The 18,047-nt window shown below is 40.7% G+C and overlaps 1 protein-coding gene across 2 annotated transcripts in view; it reads left to right on the top strand.

The window, feature by feature from the left end:
* The window catches only part of LOC126334970 (tuberin), a 315,576-nt gene that overhangs the window by 46,322 nt on the left and 251,207 nt on the right, over nt 1–18,047 (top strand). For both annotated transcript variants that reach the window (XM_049997757.1, XM_049997758.1), the window contains exons 6-7: nt 917–1,117; nt 16,394–16,535. In XM_049997757.1, the coding sequence (XP_049853714.1) occupies nt 917–1,117; nt 16,394–16,535 (343 nt within the window). The remainder of the gene's footprint in view (nt 1–916; nt 1,118–16,393; nt 16,536–18,047) is intronic.

Here is an 18,047-nt window from a genome sequence, read left to right as displayed (position 1 = left end):
GTCCTGTCACATTAATGTGTCTGTGTTTGATGTCAATATGCAATGGCTGCTCACAGGTGGCAGATGACAGCACAAACATTGGAGGGTATATAAATTGTGGCATGCGGCACAGAAGACATTTCAGTTGTTGTCGTAATGCAGAAATGGAGTGATTTATCCAACGTCCGAAAGGGCATTATCATAGGCTTTCAAACCAAGAGTGGAAGCATTTCCGAAACAGTTTAATGTGTAAATTGTTCGTGTGCTGCCATGGTTAAAGTATACCGTACATGGAAAAATGGCACTATTGAAAAACAACGAGGCAGTTGTGGTGCGCTACGGATAATAGGTGACAGGATGGAGTGATTGCTGCGGAGATGTGTACAGATAAGTAATCGTGGAACTGTTGAGCAACCTGCTGCCTTTGCCACACTGAGGAACCTCAGTCCCCTCTTCAGTGGATGATTTTGCGAAACCAGAGAAGCATAAATCAGGACAGAAAGGCCAGAACTGGAGTCAGACCTCTTTTGAGAACTTTAATTTTTTATAGCTATGTTCAATCACTTGGTGTTACTTATTGATGATATTCCATTTCTTTAGCGGAGGGAGTTTTATGTCTCTGTAGTAGTATAATGTATTCTTAGTAAGGATATTTTTATATAAAAAATTTATTTGTAATGAACATTGTTAGATATAGTCTCTGTGAAACAGGTTATTAAATAATTATAATACCTGGGCTCCAGCACAGTGATACAAATAAGATTTTTGAAACATTATTACACAAGTAGGAAATGTCATTAGATATGTCTGCATAATATATTTATTCAATTTGATAATTTTTTTCATTGTTATCTAGCATTAAGTTCATAATTGTAGTTCTGTTTGGAATTATGAAAATAAATTATAATAATTTTGAGTTCTGCCCTCCTTGTTGTAGATAATGCGCAACTTGCTGGGAACTCATTTGGGTCATTCAGCACTTTTCACTATGTGTCGGCTCCTGCAAGATCCTGAGTCATTGCAAGACATTTACTTACTACGAGGAGCAATATTTTTCATCTACATGTCCCTGTGGGGAAAGAGCAAGGTGCTAACTCTGAAATATGAGCCTACAGCTGTTTTGCCATCCCTCCTGCAGGTCTGTGTCTTATTAACTACATTTTTTTAGTGATAAATGTTTGACTGAAAAGGAATGCTAGTTGTTCTTGCAGCAGAAGTAGTGTCCATTATCAGCTAATGGAAGAACAACTTAAGAGGGGCTGCCTGACAAACTAACGATGGTTTCCTAGCTTTCAGAAGTTTCTGAAACTTTCTTTAAAAATTATATTAGCCCCAGAAAAGTAAATAATAAAGATGAAATTGACTGCTGAAGGGAAAACTGACAAAGAGCACTCCATGCTGAAATTAACATTGTGGCTGCTTTGGGCTTCTACCTCGACCAGCCTTTCTTGAGCAGCCTGCCGTGCCTAGTACTATATATGCTTCTGTAGTTCTTTATGCAATATCACTTTGTTAAGAACTGTCCCCAATGAGACAAAAGTAATTGTAGCAGAAAAGAATTAATTTCTTACTTGAGCCTCTTTTGCAAGTTATTGCTTTTTATAAATACACAGAGATCTAAAGGTGGCTTTTCCTAGAGTAATTTCTGATGCAGTTTTGGTAACTCATTTTGAAATTTACATGTTTTAAATATATGTCAGTAGTTCAGTGTTTCTTCTTAGCTACATGTCCATAATACCTACTCCTCTCCGTGTTTTCTTTGCTCTACTAAATAAAGAGAGAAACAAATTTGAGTTTAACTAAAAAAAATGTTTTTCGATCACTTTCTGTTGGTGTGCATATAATGCCATTCCATTGCAAGTGAGGTATGAAAGCCATCAGTGATGAAATTTTCCTTTATGATTTAACTGTAGAGAGTTAGAAAAGCGACAGCAGGAACACGCTTACACATATAAACATTAGGGAAATTTACAAGCTTTCAGAGCCAGTGACTCCTCCTAGCAGAAGGGTTGAAGGGGAAGGAAGAGAGATGAAGAAAAAGGAGTGGTGAGTTAGAAAATGGGGATAGTTTGGAAAAGTTGCCCATAACTTCAGGTCAGAGAAGAATTGCGGGATGGGACGAGAAGGAGAGAGTCCATCAAAAATTACATGACGAATGACAAAATGCTTAGATCATTCCTTAGTTGACACCTGTGACGTAAAGGAGAATCATCAAGTGCATGATTAAATACATGAAAATAATTTTCTTCATTGTTATTTTTATTATTGAAATTTACTTTCTTCTTAGGAGCTTCAGTGTCACATTCAGGTTCATCAAATTTGGGTGAACTAGCAGTTACATCTCTTACTGAAACATGAGTCTGTAGTTTTACATGTGCTGACATAGGTAATGTAAGACTGTTGTCTTCAGAATTTGTTCTACGAGGTACATTTAAGTTCTAAGGCCTCCGATTTTTTTTTCTTATTGACTATTCACCCGAAATCGATGAAACTGGCATTACTTCTCGACGTAATCGCCCTGCAGACGTACACATTTTTCACAACGCTGACACCATGATTCCATGGCAGCGGCGAAGGCTTCTTTAGGAGTCTGTTTTGACCACTGGAAAATCGCTGAGGCAATAGCAGCATGGCTGGTGAATGTACGGCCATGGAGAGTGTCTTTCATTGTTGGAAAAAGTCAAGAGTAGGGAGCATGAGGAATCACTTCAAAGTTGTTATCACAAAGAAACGTTAGCTCGATGTGCGGGTGCGTTGTCTTGGTGAAACAGCACACGCGCAGCCCTTCCTGGACATTTTTGTTGCAGTGCAGGAAAGAATTTGTTCTTCAAAACATTTTCGTAGGATGCACCTGTTAGCGTAGTGCCCTTTGGAACGCAATGGGTAAGGATTATGTCCTCGCTGTCCCAGAACATGGACACCATCATTTTTTCAGCCCTGGCAGTTACCCGAAATTTTTTTGGTGGCAGTGAATCTGTGTGCTTCCATTGAGGTGACTGGCGCTTTGTTTCTGGATTGAAAAATGGCATCCATGTCTCACCCATTGTCATGACCGATGAAAAGAAAGTCCCATTCATGCTGTCGTTGCGTGTCAACATTGCTTGGCAACATGCCACACCTGCAGCCATGTGGTCATCCGTCAGCGTTCGTGGCACCCACCTGGATGACACTTTTCGCATTTTCAGGTCATCATGCAGGATTGTGTGCACAGAACCTACAGAAATGCCAACTCTGGAGGCGATCTGTTCAAGAGTCATTCGGTGATCCCCCAAAACAATTCTCTCTCCTTTCTCGATCATGTCGTCAGACCGGCTTGTGCGAACCCGAGGTTGTTTCGGTTTGTTGTCACACAATGTTCTGCCTTCATTAAACTGTCGCACCCATGAACGCACTTTTGACACATCCATAACTCCATCACCACATGTCTCCTTCAACTGTTGAGGAATTTCAATTGGTTTCACACCACGCAAATTCAGAAAACGAATGATTGCACACTGTTCAAGTAAGGAAAACGTTGCCATTTTAAGTATTTAAAACAGTTCTCATTCTCGCCGCTGGCAGTAAAATTCCATCTCCGCACGGTGCTGCCATCTGTGGGATGTATTGACAATGAACGTGGCCTCATTTTAAAACAATGCGCATGTTTCTATCTCTTCCAGTCCGGAGAAAAAAAATCGGAGGCCTCAGAACTTGAATGCACCTCGTATCAACCATGAGTAATTCATTCTCACTGTTGCTATTTGCATCTCCATGATCTCTTGTTCAGTGCAACCAAGTCTTGTCATTTTCTCCTCTCCAGGGGCTCTCAAATCTTTGTTAATATGTACATGGTGGGCAAGGATGCCAAGCCGTTGCTGTACTTTTTCCTTTCCTGTGATGTAATCTTAATCTCCAACTACATCTTTCCTCAGACAGTTCGCTAGCACAAATTCCTTGCTGACAATCTCAATCATTCGTGGCCTTTTATCACTTTGTTCCCTTTATTTTACATGACATGTTTTAGTTATCTTATGTCTAGTTCCGATATGTGTGGGGATTGTCACCCAATACCCTGCATGATGGCCAGTCCTTGTGGGGGCCATCAGCTGCCCGTATGATGGTAGTCCTCTGACCATGCAGGGATCACACTATTGATGCCCAAGTTGTCATCTTGCTGCACATGTCAAGCAGTAGGTGCCTGTCTTCTGGGGACCTCAGGACTTCAGGCACTGGCTGTCACACCAGCTGGCCTTTGCTCTGGCTGGGTGGCATACATGGGGATAGTCCTCGTTCAGAGTAGGTGATGTCATGGAGGTTATTTGGCATCCTGAAACGAGCAAAGTTATCAGCCATTGGCCACGAGGATCTGGCAGTCACTTCAGGCAAACAGCAATTCACTACAGATCGTTACGACTCTAGGAACTTTTCCTCCTTGGCCACACAATGAGAGGAAGCCAAAAGTAAGAAATTTTGCAGACACTTACTCCTCTTAGTACTTGGTTTATATCCAAACAGAAGGAGGGTCCTTTTTTTGTAAAAAACTAGTTGGTTCAGGAGAATATTGGAAATGTATCTGGCGAACTTTCTTCCCTTAACAAATTATGAAGTGATTCCATCTTAAGATGGTAAATCCTACCCAACCTTGGTGGATTCTCTTGTAAACAACTTGTTGATGAACCTGTTACTATAACACCTGATAAGAATCTAAACGTAGTATGGGAATTAATTTTCCTTGGGACCTAACATTGCAGATGGTTGTAGTGTGAGACAGTGTTTTATAATTAAATGGTCACTACGTAGATGAAAAGATACTTAAATTGCATGTGTGTGCTTCACATCTACCTTCACCATTTACAGGAACCTGAAAACAATTTTTTTGTGGTCAGACAGAAAGCAATGGAGAGCATACTGACCATAATTTCTAGTCTGCAAGTCCACATTACTATTTGTGCTCACTAAATTAAAATGTTCCAACTTCCTATTTACTCAGCAGGATCAGGAGCTATGAGTATAAGTAAAGGTTTTCGAATTTATGTGATTGATACATTCTGCAAAAGTTCACACACACAAAATATAATAATATCCCTAATAATAATAATAATAATAATAATAATAATAATAATAATAACATCCCTCATGGAAACAGCTCTATTAACAGTTCAGAGGTGACCCCCATAGGAAGTTCAAAGTAAAAGGGTCCATTCCCCTGATTTCTAATCATCAAAAGTTAATTGCTCACTCTAAAAGTGGAAAATAATCTCACCACTTGCCACATGGTTTTGTCAGCATTACATGCGGCACCCGAACAGTTAATTCCGTGAAATCTAAACAATCCAGGATCATGTACAGTCCTCGTGAGTTCACATCATACTTTTAGCGGAAATGCATTCAAGTCTGCCCAGCTCTGATGTCATCTGAGGCACAGCCGCATGAGCGTTTGACTGATGTGGACAGTTTGATACCTCAGAGAGGAAGTATGTCTTCTTACTGCCTCTCTGGCTGTATTTAAATAGAGATGCAGAGCACTGCCAAATGCAACATCTGTTAACCACCACCCTAGGCTTAGGTGTCAATATCTAAATGGCCTCTTTCTTGGACACACATTAATTAACAGTTCTGTCATTTAACAATTATAGTGTTAAGTTTGCTTTAGTTACTGAAAAAGGTTTAGCTTGACTTAAACTCTGCTGACTAGAATTTTTAGAATGGAACTGACAGAAGAACATGACCTCTGAACTGCCTCTCTAAGATTCCTTGTAATAATTGTTATTTACAATACAGTCTTGAAACTTGGTGTGGCTGTATTATTGCATGAATGTAATAGAGTACTGTCATTAGAACTTTGTTACAAATACAAATGATACTTAATACACCATGGATATGGATATTTTCATTCCAAATTTGGCTTTTAGTAAATAACGTGAAAACTAAAAGAGGTAGCCTAGCTTATTGACGTCTCTTATTTAATGTTTTTATATGAAACTGAGGCTACATATGAATTTTTAGCTTTCTACTTCATTTGGCATCTTCCATGTTTCATAAAAACACCAATTTTAACCAAAATACTGCTCTGATCAAGGTGAGACTTGTAACTTTTCATCGTGACATATATTTGCATATTCTGAACAGTTTGTAGCATTGTAATTTTATCATTCAGCACTACTTATTTTTTCTTAAGATCATATATTTTGCTTTACATATTCATTTAATCATTCTGAGACTGTACAGTGTTAACATTAATATACTTAAGCATACTCTGATGAAGTTTGGGAAAGTTATTTTTATTTTTACTTCCACTCTTAAATTATGGTGCAATCCTTTGTGTATTAAGCACAGGCATGTTATGATAACGTGATGCTGGTAGTACTGAACATGACCTCTGGCACACTCACTCATCTCTGTATCTCTTGCAATGATATAGTACTTGTTGTGCTGCAGCAGAACTAAGTGAAAATTTGGATAAATGAGGGATCCACTTTGAATGTCTTCATGTATGTTGAGCCTCACCTGACAACAAAGTTGACACTAGTGCATTCATCCTTGCTTTTGAGAGGGATTCACTTCCGGAAGTGGTCAAAATCATGGTTTACTGCTGTGATGAGGCCATATGTCCCAACGCCATGTGGGCATATATCTTCCCCGTGTTCATATGACCTGATTTATGGAGATTATGGCTAGCTACTTCACAAAAATTTACCATGTGCACTACCACCATGTGAAGGTGTCCATTGTGGGAATGACCACACTTGCTGATCCTCGAGGTGTGCTGCTGTAATCATGGAATGCAACATGCAGATACTGAAAGTTCCTGATGGCCTCTCATACTTCGAAGCTCATAAAAAATATATAATCCTTTGTGTTCAGACTCAGTGATGCTGACTTGTGTCATTATAGATGTCAGGCTATTAACACTGCCTGGTATTTTTACTCCCTTCAGGTAGACATTAAGTTGTCAAGCAAATAAACCTGGCCTTTGGGGGCAAGAGGTCCTCACCTCTCATGGTTCCTGTGCTACAATCTTAAGGAACCACCCACTGCATCTGGTCAGAACAGCAGCATCCTACTTCGGCGTCAACTGGTGACAAGGCTCCTTTTGGGAACCCTGCCCCTGGAAATCTATCATCCAGCAACCCTACCAGCCAGTTGTTGAAGGTGCAGCAAACTGTGGGTCCCAGGATTTACCTGCTCTTCTGCCATTCCTACACATAAGGTGAATAAGTCCACCAAGGATCTCGACTCCCAAAAGTTTCAACAGAGTAAAGAAGAAACCTTGCTAGAAGGCTACCCTGATGATCCTGGAGGCTCCAGATTCCTCCACAATGTTGGACTTCTAACCAGTGTTTGTGGATGTTGTTCCACTGCCATGAGTGTCAGAAAATGACCCTGGGTTGTGACCCCTTTTTCCTGGCCCGTTCACGCATAATTGGGACACCCTCAGTGTGATGATACAAAGAACTGCAAAGGATATTTCTATCACCCAGCAGTACTACTACTACTACTACTACTACTACTACTACTACTGCTGCTGTTATTACTTTCCTCTTGTTCTGCAATCTGTCTTGCTCTCCAAAAAACACACTTCACTAATGACTGTTCTCCAATTCTTTGAGGTTACCGTGCATTCTGCTTGACTCACACTCGCACTGAAAGAGCATCTTGATGAGATCTGCACATTGGTTCACACAGATATCGTCAGTGATGTGCTTCCCTCCATACCACATTGGAAGCAATAGCAATGTGAGTGCAAACAACCCAATCAGTCTCCACTTGTTACATTTATTTGCCTCCAGGCAGGGCATTTATGTTAAGATGACCATTTTAATCCAACAACTCTCTCCTCCTTCCTACTCTTTTTGTCTTATTCGGGTATTTCAATATGCATTATCTCCTGAGGGTTAAAACCACTTCATCTGGTAGGGGCCTTCTGATAGCTCAGTTTCTTTGCAATCTTGACCTGTGTCTGCTCAATGATGGTGCACCTCTACTTTCTTTCGTGCCAGACACTGCACTGTTCTAGCTGTTGACCTTATCATCTCTCCCCCAGTCTGGTGACTTCACTATAATGGTTATTACTCAGTGATCTTTATGACAGTGACCACTTTCCGGTGGTGCTATAATGTTTTTATCACCATCCAGTTGACAGCTTACTACATTGGGCTTTTCAAAGTTCCAACTGACAGTTGTATATCTTTGCCATCACCTTCAGTCCCTTTGTCAGTGTGTGTTGATGATGTTGTGGGAAACCTCTTTCTGTGTTATCACTCGTGCTTCTGGAACTGCTGTCCCTCTTTCTGGTAGTCCAATCCACAGTCGGCCGATGCCATTGTTAACCAAAGTCATTGCAACAGCTCTTCAGGGACGCTGAAGCTTCCTGCAACATCTCGAGTGACTTCCTTCACAGCCTACCCTTATCACTTTTAATCAGCTGATGCAAAGGCATGCTATCTAATAAACACAGTAAGAAGGAATGCATCATCTCCTCCTGGGGAATGTATGCCTCTTAATTCCAGCTGTAGACCAAGTTCTGTAGTCTGTGGGGCTGCCGAGGTAACTGTCCCATGTGCCTTCCTCTGTGGTGGTATGTGTATCTATTGATATATCTGTTCTTAGTAAACACCTTGTGACCAGTTTGTAGCAGCATCAATGTTTTCTTGTTGAGCTACTTCTCGAACATACACTCTGAGTTGACAAGTCATGGAATACCTCCTAATATCATGTTGGACCTCTTTTTACCCTATGTAGCGCTGTAGCTTGACTTGACATGGCTTCAACAAGACATTAGAAGTCCCCTGCTGAAATATTGAGCCTTGCTGCTACTATAGCTGTCCATAATCGTGAAAGTGTTGCTGGTTCAGTATATTGTGCACAAATAGACCTCTCAATTATGTCCTGTAAATTTTCAGTGGGATTCATGTCGGGTGATCTGGGTAGCTGAATCATTCACTTGAATTGTCCAGGATGTTCTTCAGACTAATTGTGAACAATTGTGGCTAGGTGACATGACATTGTTGTTTGGGAACTTCAAGTCCATGAAAGGATGCAAATGATCTCCAATTAGCCGAACAGAACCTTTTCCGATTAATGATTGGTTCATTTGGACCAGAAGATGCAGACCATTATGGAACCCACTTTTTTTTAACACAGCCCACACAGTTACGGAACCACCACCAGCTTGCACAGCACCTTGCTGACAACTGGGGTCCATGGCTTTGTGGAGTCTGTGCCATACTTGAACCCTACAATCAGCTATAAGCATGTGAAATCAGGACTCATATGACCAGGGCACAGCTTTCCAGTCCTCTAGGTTCCAATCAATATGCTCATTATCCCAAGAGAGGCACTGCAGGTGATGATATGCTGTTAGCAAAGGCACTGGCATCAGTCATCTGCTGCTGTAGCCCCTTGATGTCAAATTTCACCTCACAGTCTTAACAGATATGTTTGTTGTATGTTCGTGATTTCTGCAGTTATTTCATCCAGTGTTTCATTTCTGTTAACACTGACAACTCTACACAAACCCTACTGCTCTTGGTTGTTAAGCGAAGGCTGTTGGCCACTGCGATGTTTGTGGTGAGAGGTATTGCCTGAAAATTGGTGTTCTCAGCACAGTCTTGACACTGTTGATCTCATAATATTGAATTTACTAATAGTTTCGAAAATGGAATGTCCCATGTGTGTAACTCGAGGTCCATTTTGTGTTCAAAGTCTGTTAATTCCTGTCTTGCATCCATAATCACCTCAAAAACCCTTTTCACATCAGTCAACGGAGTACAAATGACAACTCCACAATTGCACTGTCCTTTAACACCTTTTGTGTGTGATATTACCTCCATCTGTATATGCACATTTCACTACCCCATGACTTTTTTCACCTCATTGCAGCAGACAAGTTGAAGACAGTCTGCTATCCTGTACCCTCTCATTCCGAATTATATAACAAACCTGTCAATGACTGGAAGCAACTTCAGGATCTTCAATCATCATGTAATATGGCTCCAGACATTGATTTGTTTTTTAATGAGATGTTCCAACTTCTAAGTGTTACTCAGACTGCATTTGCTCAGGCTGTTGTATTTGACTAGAAGGTATTTTGCCTTCATAGTGGTGAAATAGTATTGTTGAGCAGCAGGTACTGACCGATGAGCCCTAACAATGTGTTCTGCGAACTATTTGGAAAGGTGATAGTCCCATGATTGTGCTGATTTATTGAATCTGGGAGCTTTTATCCTCCTATGTTCCAGTCAGAATGATTGATGACTGACCATCTCATTAGGTTGGAAACAACAGATAGGCATGCTTTTTCCATACACCGACCTCTCATTGTAGTCTTTTTTGAACTACATAAGGCATAGTACACTGCTTAGTGCCATCACACTTTACTTATCCTTGAGGTTCCCTACTGATTTTGATTCACTAGTTTTTATCGTAAGGGTTGTTTCAAATACGTATCTCAGCTTACCACAGGTCCAAGAGAACAACATCCTACAGGGATGAGTACACTGAGTGCATTCTTCCTCACCACAATGAATGGGATAGTGTTTTCTGTCGGACCAGCGGTCACCCTTATGCATTTGCATTTGGTAACTTAGGCTGAACACCAGCTCCAAGGAGCTGTCCAAAGGACCTCTACTTGGATTTTTTGCCATAGCTTCCATTTCTCTCCTGTGAAAATGAGTCGTCCATTTCTGTCACTATACACTGTCCATCCTGATCCAGAACTTTACTTCGGTACCCAGTGGCACAGTCCCAATTTTTGGGACATGATTGTTCTGTATTTGTCAACTAAAGACTAACTGCATGCAAATGTTTAATACTCTGTGCTTTCTTGCCTCCCCCTCCCCCTCTCCCCTGTCTCTTCGAATGTGGGTCATGGTACTCTCCTCCATATTTACCAGGCTCTCGACTTGTTGCAGTTGGTTGGCAGGTTCATAGCTCAGTCCATTACTGGGGAGTAAGACTGAGGACTTGGGCCTTCCAGACTAGTGTCACAAACAGTGTCCTTATTGAAGCAGGGTTTATACCTCTTCAGTTCTGATGGTGTCCATTTTTGCTCCATTATATAGTTACCATCCAACTGTCCACTAATCAACTAACTTGTCAAATCTTTTTGCATACAAGGTGCATTGACCACATGACACCAAGCCTTGAGTAGGATTACCAGTTGAAATGTAGGATTACCAGTTGAAATGTAGGATTACCAGTTGAAATGTAGGATTACCAGTTGAAATGTAGGATTACCAGTTGAAATGTAGGATTACCAGTTGAAATGTAGGATTACCAGTTGAAATGTAGGATTACCAGTTGAAATGTAGGATTACCAGTTGAAATGTAGGATTACCAGTTGAAATGTAGGATTACCAGTTGAAATGTAGGATTACCAGTTGAAATGTAGGATTACCAGTTGAAATGTAGGATTACCAGTTGAAATGTAGGATTACCAGTTGAAATGTAGGATTACCAGTTGAAATGTAGGATTACCAGTTGAAATGTAGGATTACCAGTTGAAATGTAGGATTACCAGTTGAAATGTAGGATTACCAGTTGAAATGTAAGATTACCAGTTGAAATGTAAGATTACCAGCTGAAATGCTCCTAAGGGCTCTCTGGCAGGACCTCCGCCTGACCCCGTTAGAATATGATCCCTATGTTTTCCTGAGCTTAGTCCCCAGGCCATGAATTAGGACCTATGTATTTCAAGGGCCTAAAGTTTGAGTTGCTCCCACCACCTTTCAGCATCTGTCTTGTTCTTCAGGACTATCAAGGTGCAACCACCATTTACACTGATTCCTTTAAATCTGTGGATAAGACAGGATATGCTTTACATCTTGCACCAGTCAGGAACATTATTTGTTGCTAGGAATATGTAGGGTTTTTATGGCAGACCCGAGAGCCATTAACAGAACCTTACATGTTATTAAACAGGCTTCTGTTGACTGTGTGTTAGTTTGTAACAATTCAATGAGCAGGCTCCAGTCTGTTGATCATTGTAACTCTTGTCACCTTGTTATATCTGCTATTCTGGACCTTCTCTGTGACCTTACTAATACTGCTTGCTCAGTTGTCTTCTCAGGGTATCCCAGGGAATGACCTTGCCGACTATTTGCTAGAGAAGTGATTAATAACATAACATTTGATTTGATAATCCAAGATGCAGATTTACAGGTGCAAATAAGACCACTCCTCACTTGGGATGGATCATCAAGTGGTAGGCTTCTGCCCCCCTCTAATGAACTCTGCACTATTACGGAAACTGTTACTGCATGGCTCTCCATGTTCTACTCCTCCCAGAAGGAGCCTATCAGCCTATGTCAACTCCACATTGGGCATTATAGATTAACATGTACTTTTATATTATGTAATTAGCTTCCCCACGTAGTTACGAAACCTTGCGGAAAGTAGTTTGTCCTCTTGAAATGCCTCCTTGTTCTGGCTTTACAAGCTAAGTATGATCTTCGAGATTTCTTGCCTTTAATGTTTGTGTATGACGTATGGATATTTGAATGGTTTCTTTGTCTTCTCCAAGAATGTGTTTTTTATTCACAGATGCAACATTTTAATTAATTTTGGGGCAGGGGTAGGATGATTGGGATCGAGTTGTCTCCTTCCTCATGCTGTGTGCAGGTGACATTCTACCCTATCACCTCTGCCAGTTGCCTGGGTAATCCCTCTGTTACTCTGTTTTAATTGCTTTTTTTGCTGCTCTGATGAAGGCAAGACCAAAAAGATTCCTTATCCTTGATACTAACTGGTGATGAAAGGTTAATTGGACAGGGTCTTTATACTTCTTCCAAGATATTAGTTGCTGCTCTCATCTTTAATACCTTAACTTTAATGGATCAGAGATTTGAACAGCTTCGGGAGGAATGGCCCCCATTGCATGCAGAGCCTTGTGGGACACTCACTTGTCCTCACCCACATACTGATCTGCTTATTTCTCTCGCCTTGTTTTATTACTATCAGTCCAGTTGATGTTCTTTTTGTTTTAACCTCTCTTTTACTATTAGGAGTCTTTCCAGCCAGAAGACATGCTTTATTCTGTTACTGTTTTAGCCCTTAATTAGCGTGACAAGGGTCAGATGAAGATGAGGTTTCTCACACTACAGACAAGTCCAGGGGAAGTCCTTGTCATCTCACTGACTTGTGTTCCAGACTGAATTGTATGCCTTTCATCATCTTCATCCTCATCATATTTCTTCATATCATTCTAGCAGGCTGGGTAGGATGTTTATAAACAATTTGATTTCATTTTGCTCTATCTTGATATGCCACTTATCTTGATACTGTTTCCCAGTTTTTTTCCTCCTTTCGTAATCTGATCCAGTCATCTTTTTCTGGGTTGTCCTATTGGTCTTTTCCCCTGCAGTACTTCTTGGGCATGCAGTTATCCTTCATCATCTTCACATGTTCAAATCACTTGAGCCATGCAGTAATGAGCCTCTCAGTCCTTGACACATCCACTTGTGTCTTTCTTCTGATGTATTAATTCCTAGTTTTATCTCCTTTAGTCTTCTGCAAAGCTGAACACAGAAACTTCATATCACATGCTTGTAGCTTACTCAAATTAGCATAATTAATTATGCAAATCAGTGAAAATAATCAAGTTTTGAAAATATGATGTAAGTGGGTAGATAAAAAATCCACTCACCTAGTGGCTGCAGGAGGACAGACATACAAAAGGTACTAAAGTCTGCAGCTTTTGGAGCCAGTGGCTCCTTGTGGCAGAAGGGGTTAAGGTGAAGGAAGAGAGATGAAGGAAAAGGTCTGGTGAGGTTTACGTAAAGGGGTAGATTTTGGAAAAGTCACCCAGAACCGTAAGCCATCACATCCATTCCTGATACTGCTGACCCCTCCAGAAAACAACTTAGGAGTACACCACTTGTCACTTTGTATTATTCTGGCCTTGAATGTATTCATTAGCTACTTTGACAAGGCTCTCACTTCCTAAAATCATGCCCTGAAATGAGATCCATTCAGTCTGACACTTTTCCCTCCAGATCTAGAATAGCTGTTTGTCACTCTCCCGATCTCTGCAATATCCTTACCAGAACCTATACTCCTTCTCCATCCATCTCTCTATCCTATGGCTCCTACACCTGTGACTGTCCCTGCTGCAAGACTTGCCGTATGCACCCTCTTGCCACTACTTATACCAGCCTTGTAACTGGTAAAACATACTATAACAAAGGACCTGTGAAATTTCATGTCATATACCAGCTGTTATGTAAACACTATTCGACCTTTAATATTGGCATGACTGCCACTGAGCTATCAGTTAGAATGAATGGGCATAGGTAGAGGGCGTATGCTGGCAACACACGATGTCCTGTTGTAGGGCATGACCTTAGTACATGTTTTCCACACATGCCATCTGGATTCTCCTCCCAGACCTCAGTTTCTCAGAACTCCACTGGTGTGTACAGGTGCTATGACACATCCTTTGTTCTCACCATCCCCCTGACCTTAATTTGTGTTAATTTCTTTGGTGTCAGCATTTCTTCATAGTAACTTTCCTTTCTTCACTACCTTTTTAGTTTTCTGTATCTTTCATTTTCTGACGTGTCTATTTTTCACCGCCTCGTCCCACCTCTATCACATACAGTGCAATTAGCTTTTCACTCTTATTAACTCGTGCACTAAGTTTTGACAGTAATCTCTTTATTGCGTATTACCCTATCTGCACCTTTAAGCTATCAGGTTTTCAAATCTCATCTGGGGTTCCGGTTGATGTTTCTGAACTCTGCCGCTTTTCCTAAACCTCACCAGTCTTTTTCCTTCACCCCTCTGCCTTCCCCTTCAACCCTTCTGTCAGAACAAGGAGCCACTGTCACCAAAAGCTTGCAAAGTTTAATACCTTTTATATGTGTTTTCTCCTACTGCTGCTTGGTGAGCAGATTTTTTTTTTATCTATCCCCTTAAATTGTATTGTTAATTACACAGGGCTCCAAGCTGTATGTTATAATCAGCGAGGGAAATGTTTTAAACATGGTCTTTTTGGCTCTCCCAGGAATTCCCTTGTTTCACACAAGGTTCCAGGCTTAATGAAAAAATTAGATCCCTTTCTTACTCTGTTTTGTACTTTTATTTTGGCAGTTTCATTTCTTGATAATCTACTTCACAAATAATTGAAAGCTCCCAAACATTGAATTTTCTTTCTGTCTAGCATCAGGTTACCCTGGGCAGAGGTCATGTTTATAATCATTGCTATAGTTTTGCTCTTGCTCACTGTCACTGGTACTCTTTAAATGTGGAGTTTCTTTCATCTTATCTTCCCTGTGCTTTTAAAGGCCTGTTTCTCCCCAGGTAGCTCCATCATCAGCAACGACTAAAGCATTGAGATCACCATTTCCTATCTCCTTGATTTCCTTTACAATCACATCCAGGAGTGCAATAAAAAGTAATGGGGAAAATGCACTACCCTGTTGCACTCCTCTGTCTGCCCTGAACCACTCTGATATGCCATTAATCACTGGTACACAAATTATGGAGCCTTCATATAGCATTTGTAGCGTCCTTATTAGGGAGTTTAGCACCATCCATTTTTATAAACCCTCCCATATCTTTCCTGTGTAATTCATTTAAATTTCTGAGTGACAACTATCTCCAGACGATCTCTCTCTTGACCGAGGGACTGACGAACTCACTGTTTATTCTGTTCACTCTCCAACAAACCAATCAATCAATCTTGTCAATTTCCTTGTAGAACAGGCGATGAGAAAAACACTTAGATGCCAATCTTGATGAACAGTAAGACATCCAAAGTTGATTACTGCAAAAAGAGATCACAAGAGACAAAGTATCCAAACACAACTTACTACTCAGACTTGTGAAAAGCTACTCAGACGTGGGACAAAAATATCTGCTGTTCAGTTAAACTTGTCAACAGTATGCATGTTTATATTCATCATTAGCATAATCAGGGTTTGACAAGGAGGCCCTATCTGTGTGTGTGTGTGTGTATGTGTGTGTGTGTGTGTGTGTGTGTGTGTGTGTGTGTGTTGGATGCTTTGTTCGTATCTTTGGTTGAAGGCGATGTTTACTTTGATTTTGTGGCATTATCTATTGAGACAGATGTCAAAGCTCGTATGTATGAAAGGATGTTTGTAGTTTTGGACAGGAGGGATGTTGTTCGTTGTGGAGAGGTAGTGCAAAGAACAAATATTCCATTGATGACAGTTGGATAATAACGTAACCATAACACACAAAAAGAGTGCTTGATTACAGGAAAAAAATCCAACCAGGCATGGCTAGATAGTTAAGATGAAGACAGTCTCTCAGAATTTTGACTGAGGCTAGGGGTATTATGGATTTAATTAATTTTAACTTGTTTCAGATGTCATTTACAAGATTATTTCTCTTCCATAAAACCAGTCATTGATTTTATTGATGATTAGTTGATTTATAAAATATGTCATATGTGTTGTTTCTTTCATTCCAGGTTGTAAACTGCAATCATCCTATTGTGATGTATGAGATGATGCTGAGCATACAAATGCTTGTGAAGGAATGTGGTTATTCAATGCAAGACCCTGCATGGGACATGGTTCTTTCAATTATGGATGGTTTGTTTGGTCACATAGGTAAAATGAAAATTTTGCAGTTAAAAGTGTTTAAAACTATCTATTTCTGTAAAAAATGTAATTTTATACACCACGACACTGTGATTTGAGTTCTGAAAGTACTGCAGACATCAGAACGTGGCACATCATCCTATCATAAGAAAGTGGTTCTAGGAGGATTGTGTTTGATTGGGATTCACAGTTAGTGAAAGCAATGCATTGCTGTAGATGGTGAGCATTTACACAACAAGAAAATTAAAATTGTGTGTGCCTCAAGAACATGTGATGGGGCAACTTGTATTCTCAGTATATACACTTCACAGTACAAAAAGTGGTGGAGGAAAATCGCAGCTAGAGCCAGAATCAGTCTGATATGGAATGAAATACAATGTGCCATTTTTCCACATTATATTTATTGCATAGGCAAGAGGAATTATTACTTGAAATATTATACAGAAATGATCCTGTCTGTATTATAGATCTATACTTTAGCATCCCCACTAGTGAATATTGAGATGAATGAAGATGAGCTTCTGTGGGTACCACAGCAGGATAGTGCAAAATGCTTTCACAGAGGGTGAGCGCAAAGCAGGGTATGGGAAGAGCCACTGACCCAGGTGTTTACTTCCTGATGACAATAGGCTTAGACCAGCAATTTTTACCCTGAAATCAGCATGCTCAAACCTGGTTGTCACTTTGTGCCATGCTCCGGGTTCCTTGTACCAAGTTTTTTAGTCATTTGTGTTCATTGCATTGTTTCTCTTTTTCTCCGTGCTCATCTTTACACAGTGTTTGGATTTTGTAACACTTTGTCAGTTGCTAAAGCAGTATTTTGGTCGTCATAGCCGTGTAATGATGGTATGGTTACAGCTGAACACGCGTGGATCTCTAATCTGCAAGATTTTTTGTGCAAGGGGTCGATTAGTTTGTCCCCGGCTTGTTACCTCATATGTGGATTTGCTAATTATGGACCTGATCATCTGATTAACTTCCAACTGTGACATCTAAACTAGGTCATTGGCTTTGTCAGACTCTTCTTTAGCCAATTTTACTAAGACTGCAGAATCAGATAAACTTAATGCAGCAGAAAATGACATACTGTCTATCAGTTGTCAGGTGGCAAAGCAATATATCCATGCCAAAAAGCCCCCATTGCCCTGTAGGGCGAGCCAGGTGGCCCTGGCCCTTTGCTGAGCTGCTGGGTGGTGGCACCATTGAAGATTCATGTGCAGTGACATCAAAGTAGTGCTCCCTTTAATCCCCTTATGTGGTGGGTGTAAGTCAATCATAGTGTCTTAATCCCCTGCTCACATCATTTTTTGGGTTCTTGGTGTTGCTCCCTTACTGCACTTATTTGTGTTCAGTGGGCAAGTCAGCAGCTGCCCCAGTTGTAATTTGGTGCTCTTTCCACAGGATTGCCCACATGTATGTACCTTGTGTGTATGTTGCAAAGTAGGCCATTTGGTAACAGTGTGTGACAGTTGGTGGGCTATGGTACAGTCATTAGAGCCCCCCCCCCCTCCCCCCCCCCTT

The sequence above is a fragment of the Schistocerca gregaria genome, chromosome 2, assembly GCF_023897955.1.
Source record: "Schistocerca gregaria isolate iqSchGreg1 chromosome 2, iqSchGreg1.2, whole genome shotgun sequence".
Taxonomy (NCBI): Eukaryota; Metazoa; Arthropoda; class Insecta; order Orthoptera; family Acrididae; genus Schistocerca; species Schistocerca gregaria.
This window is presented reverse-complemented; position numbering and strand designations above follow the sequence as displayed.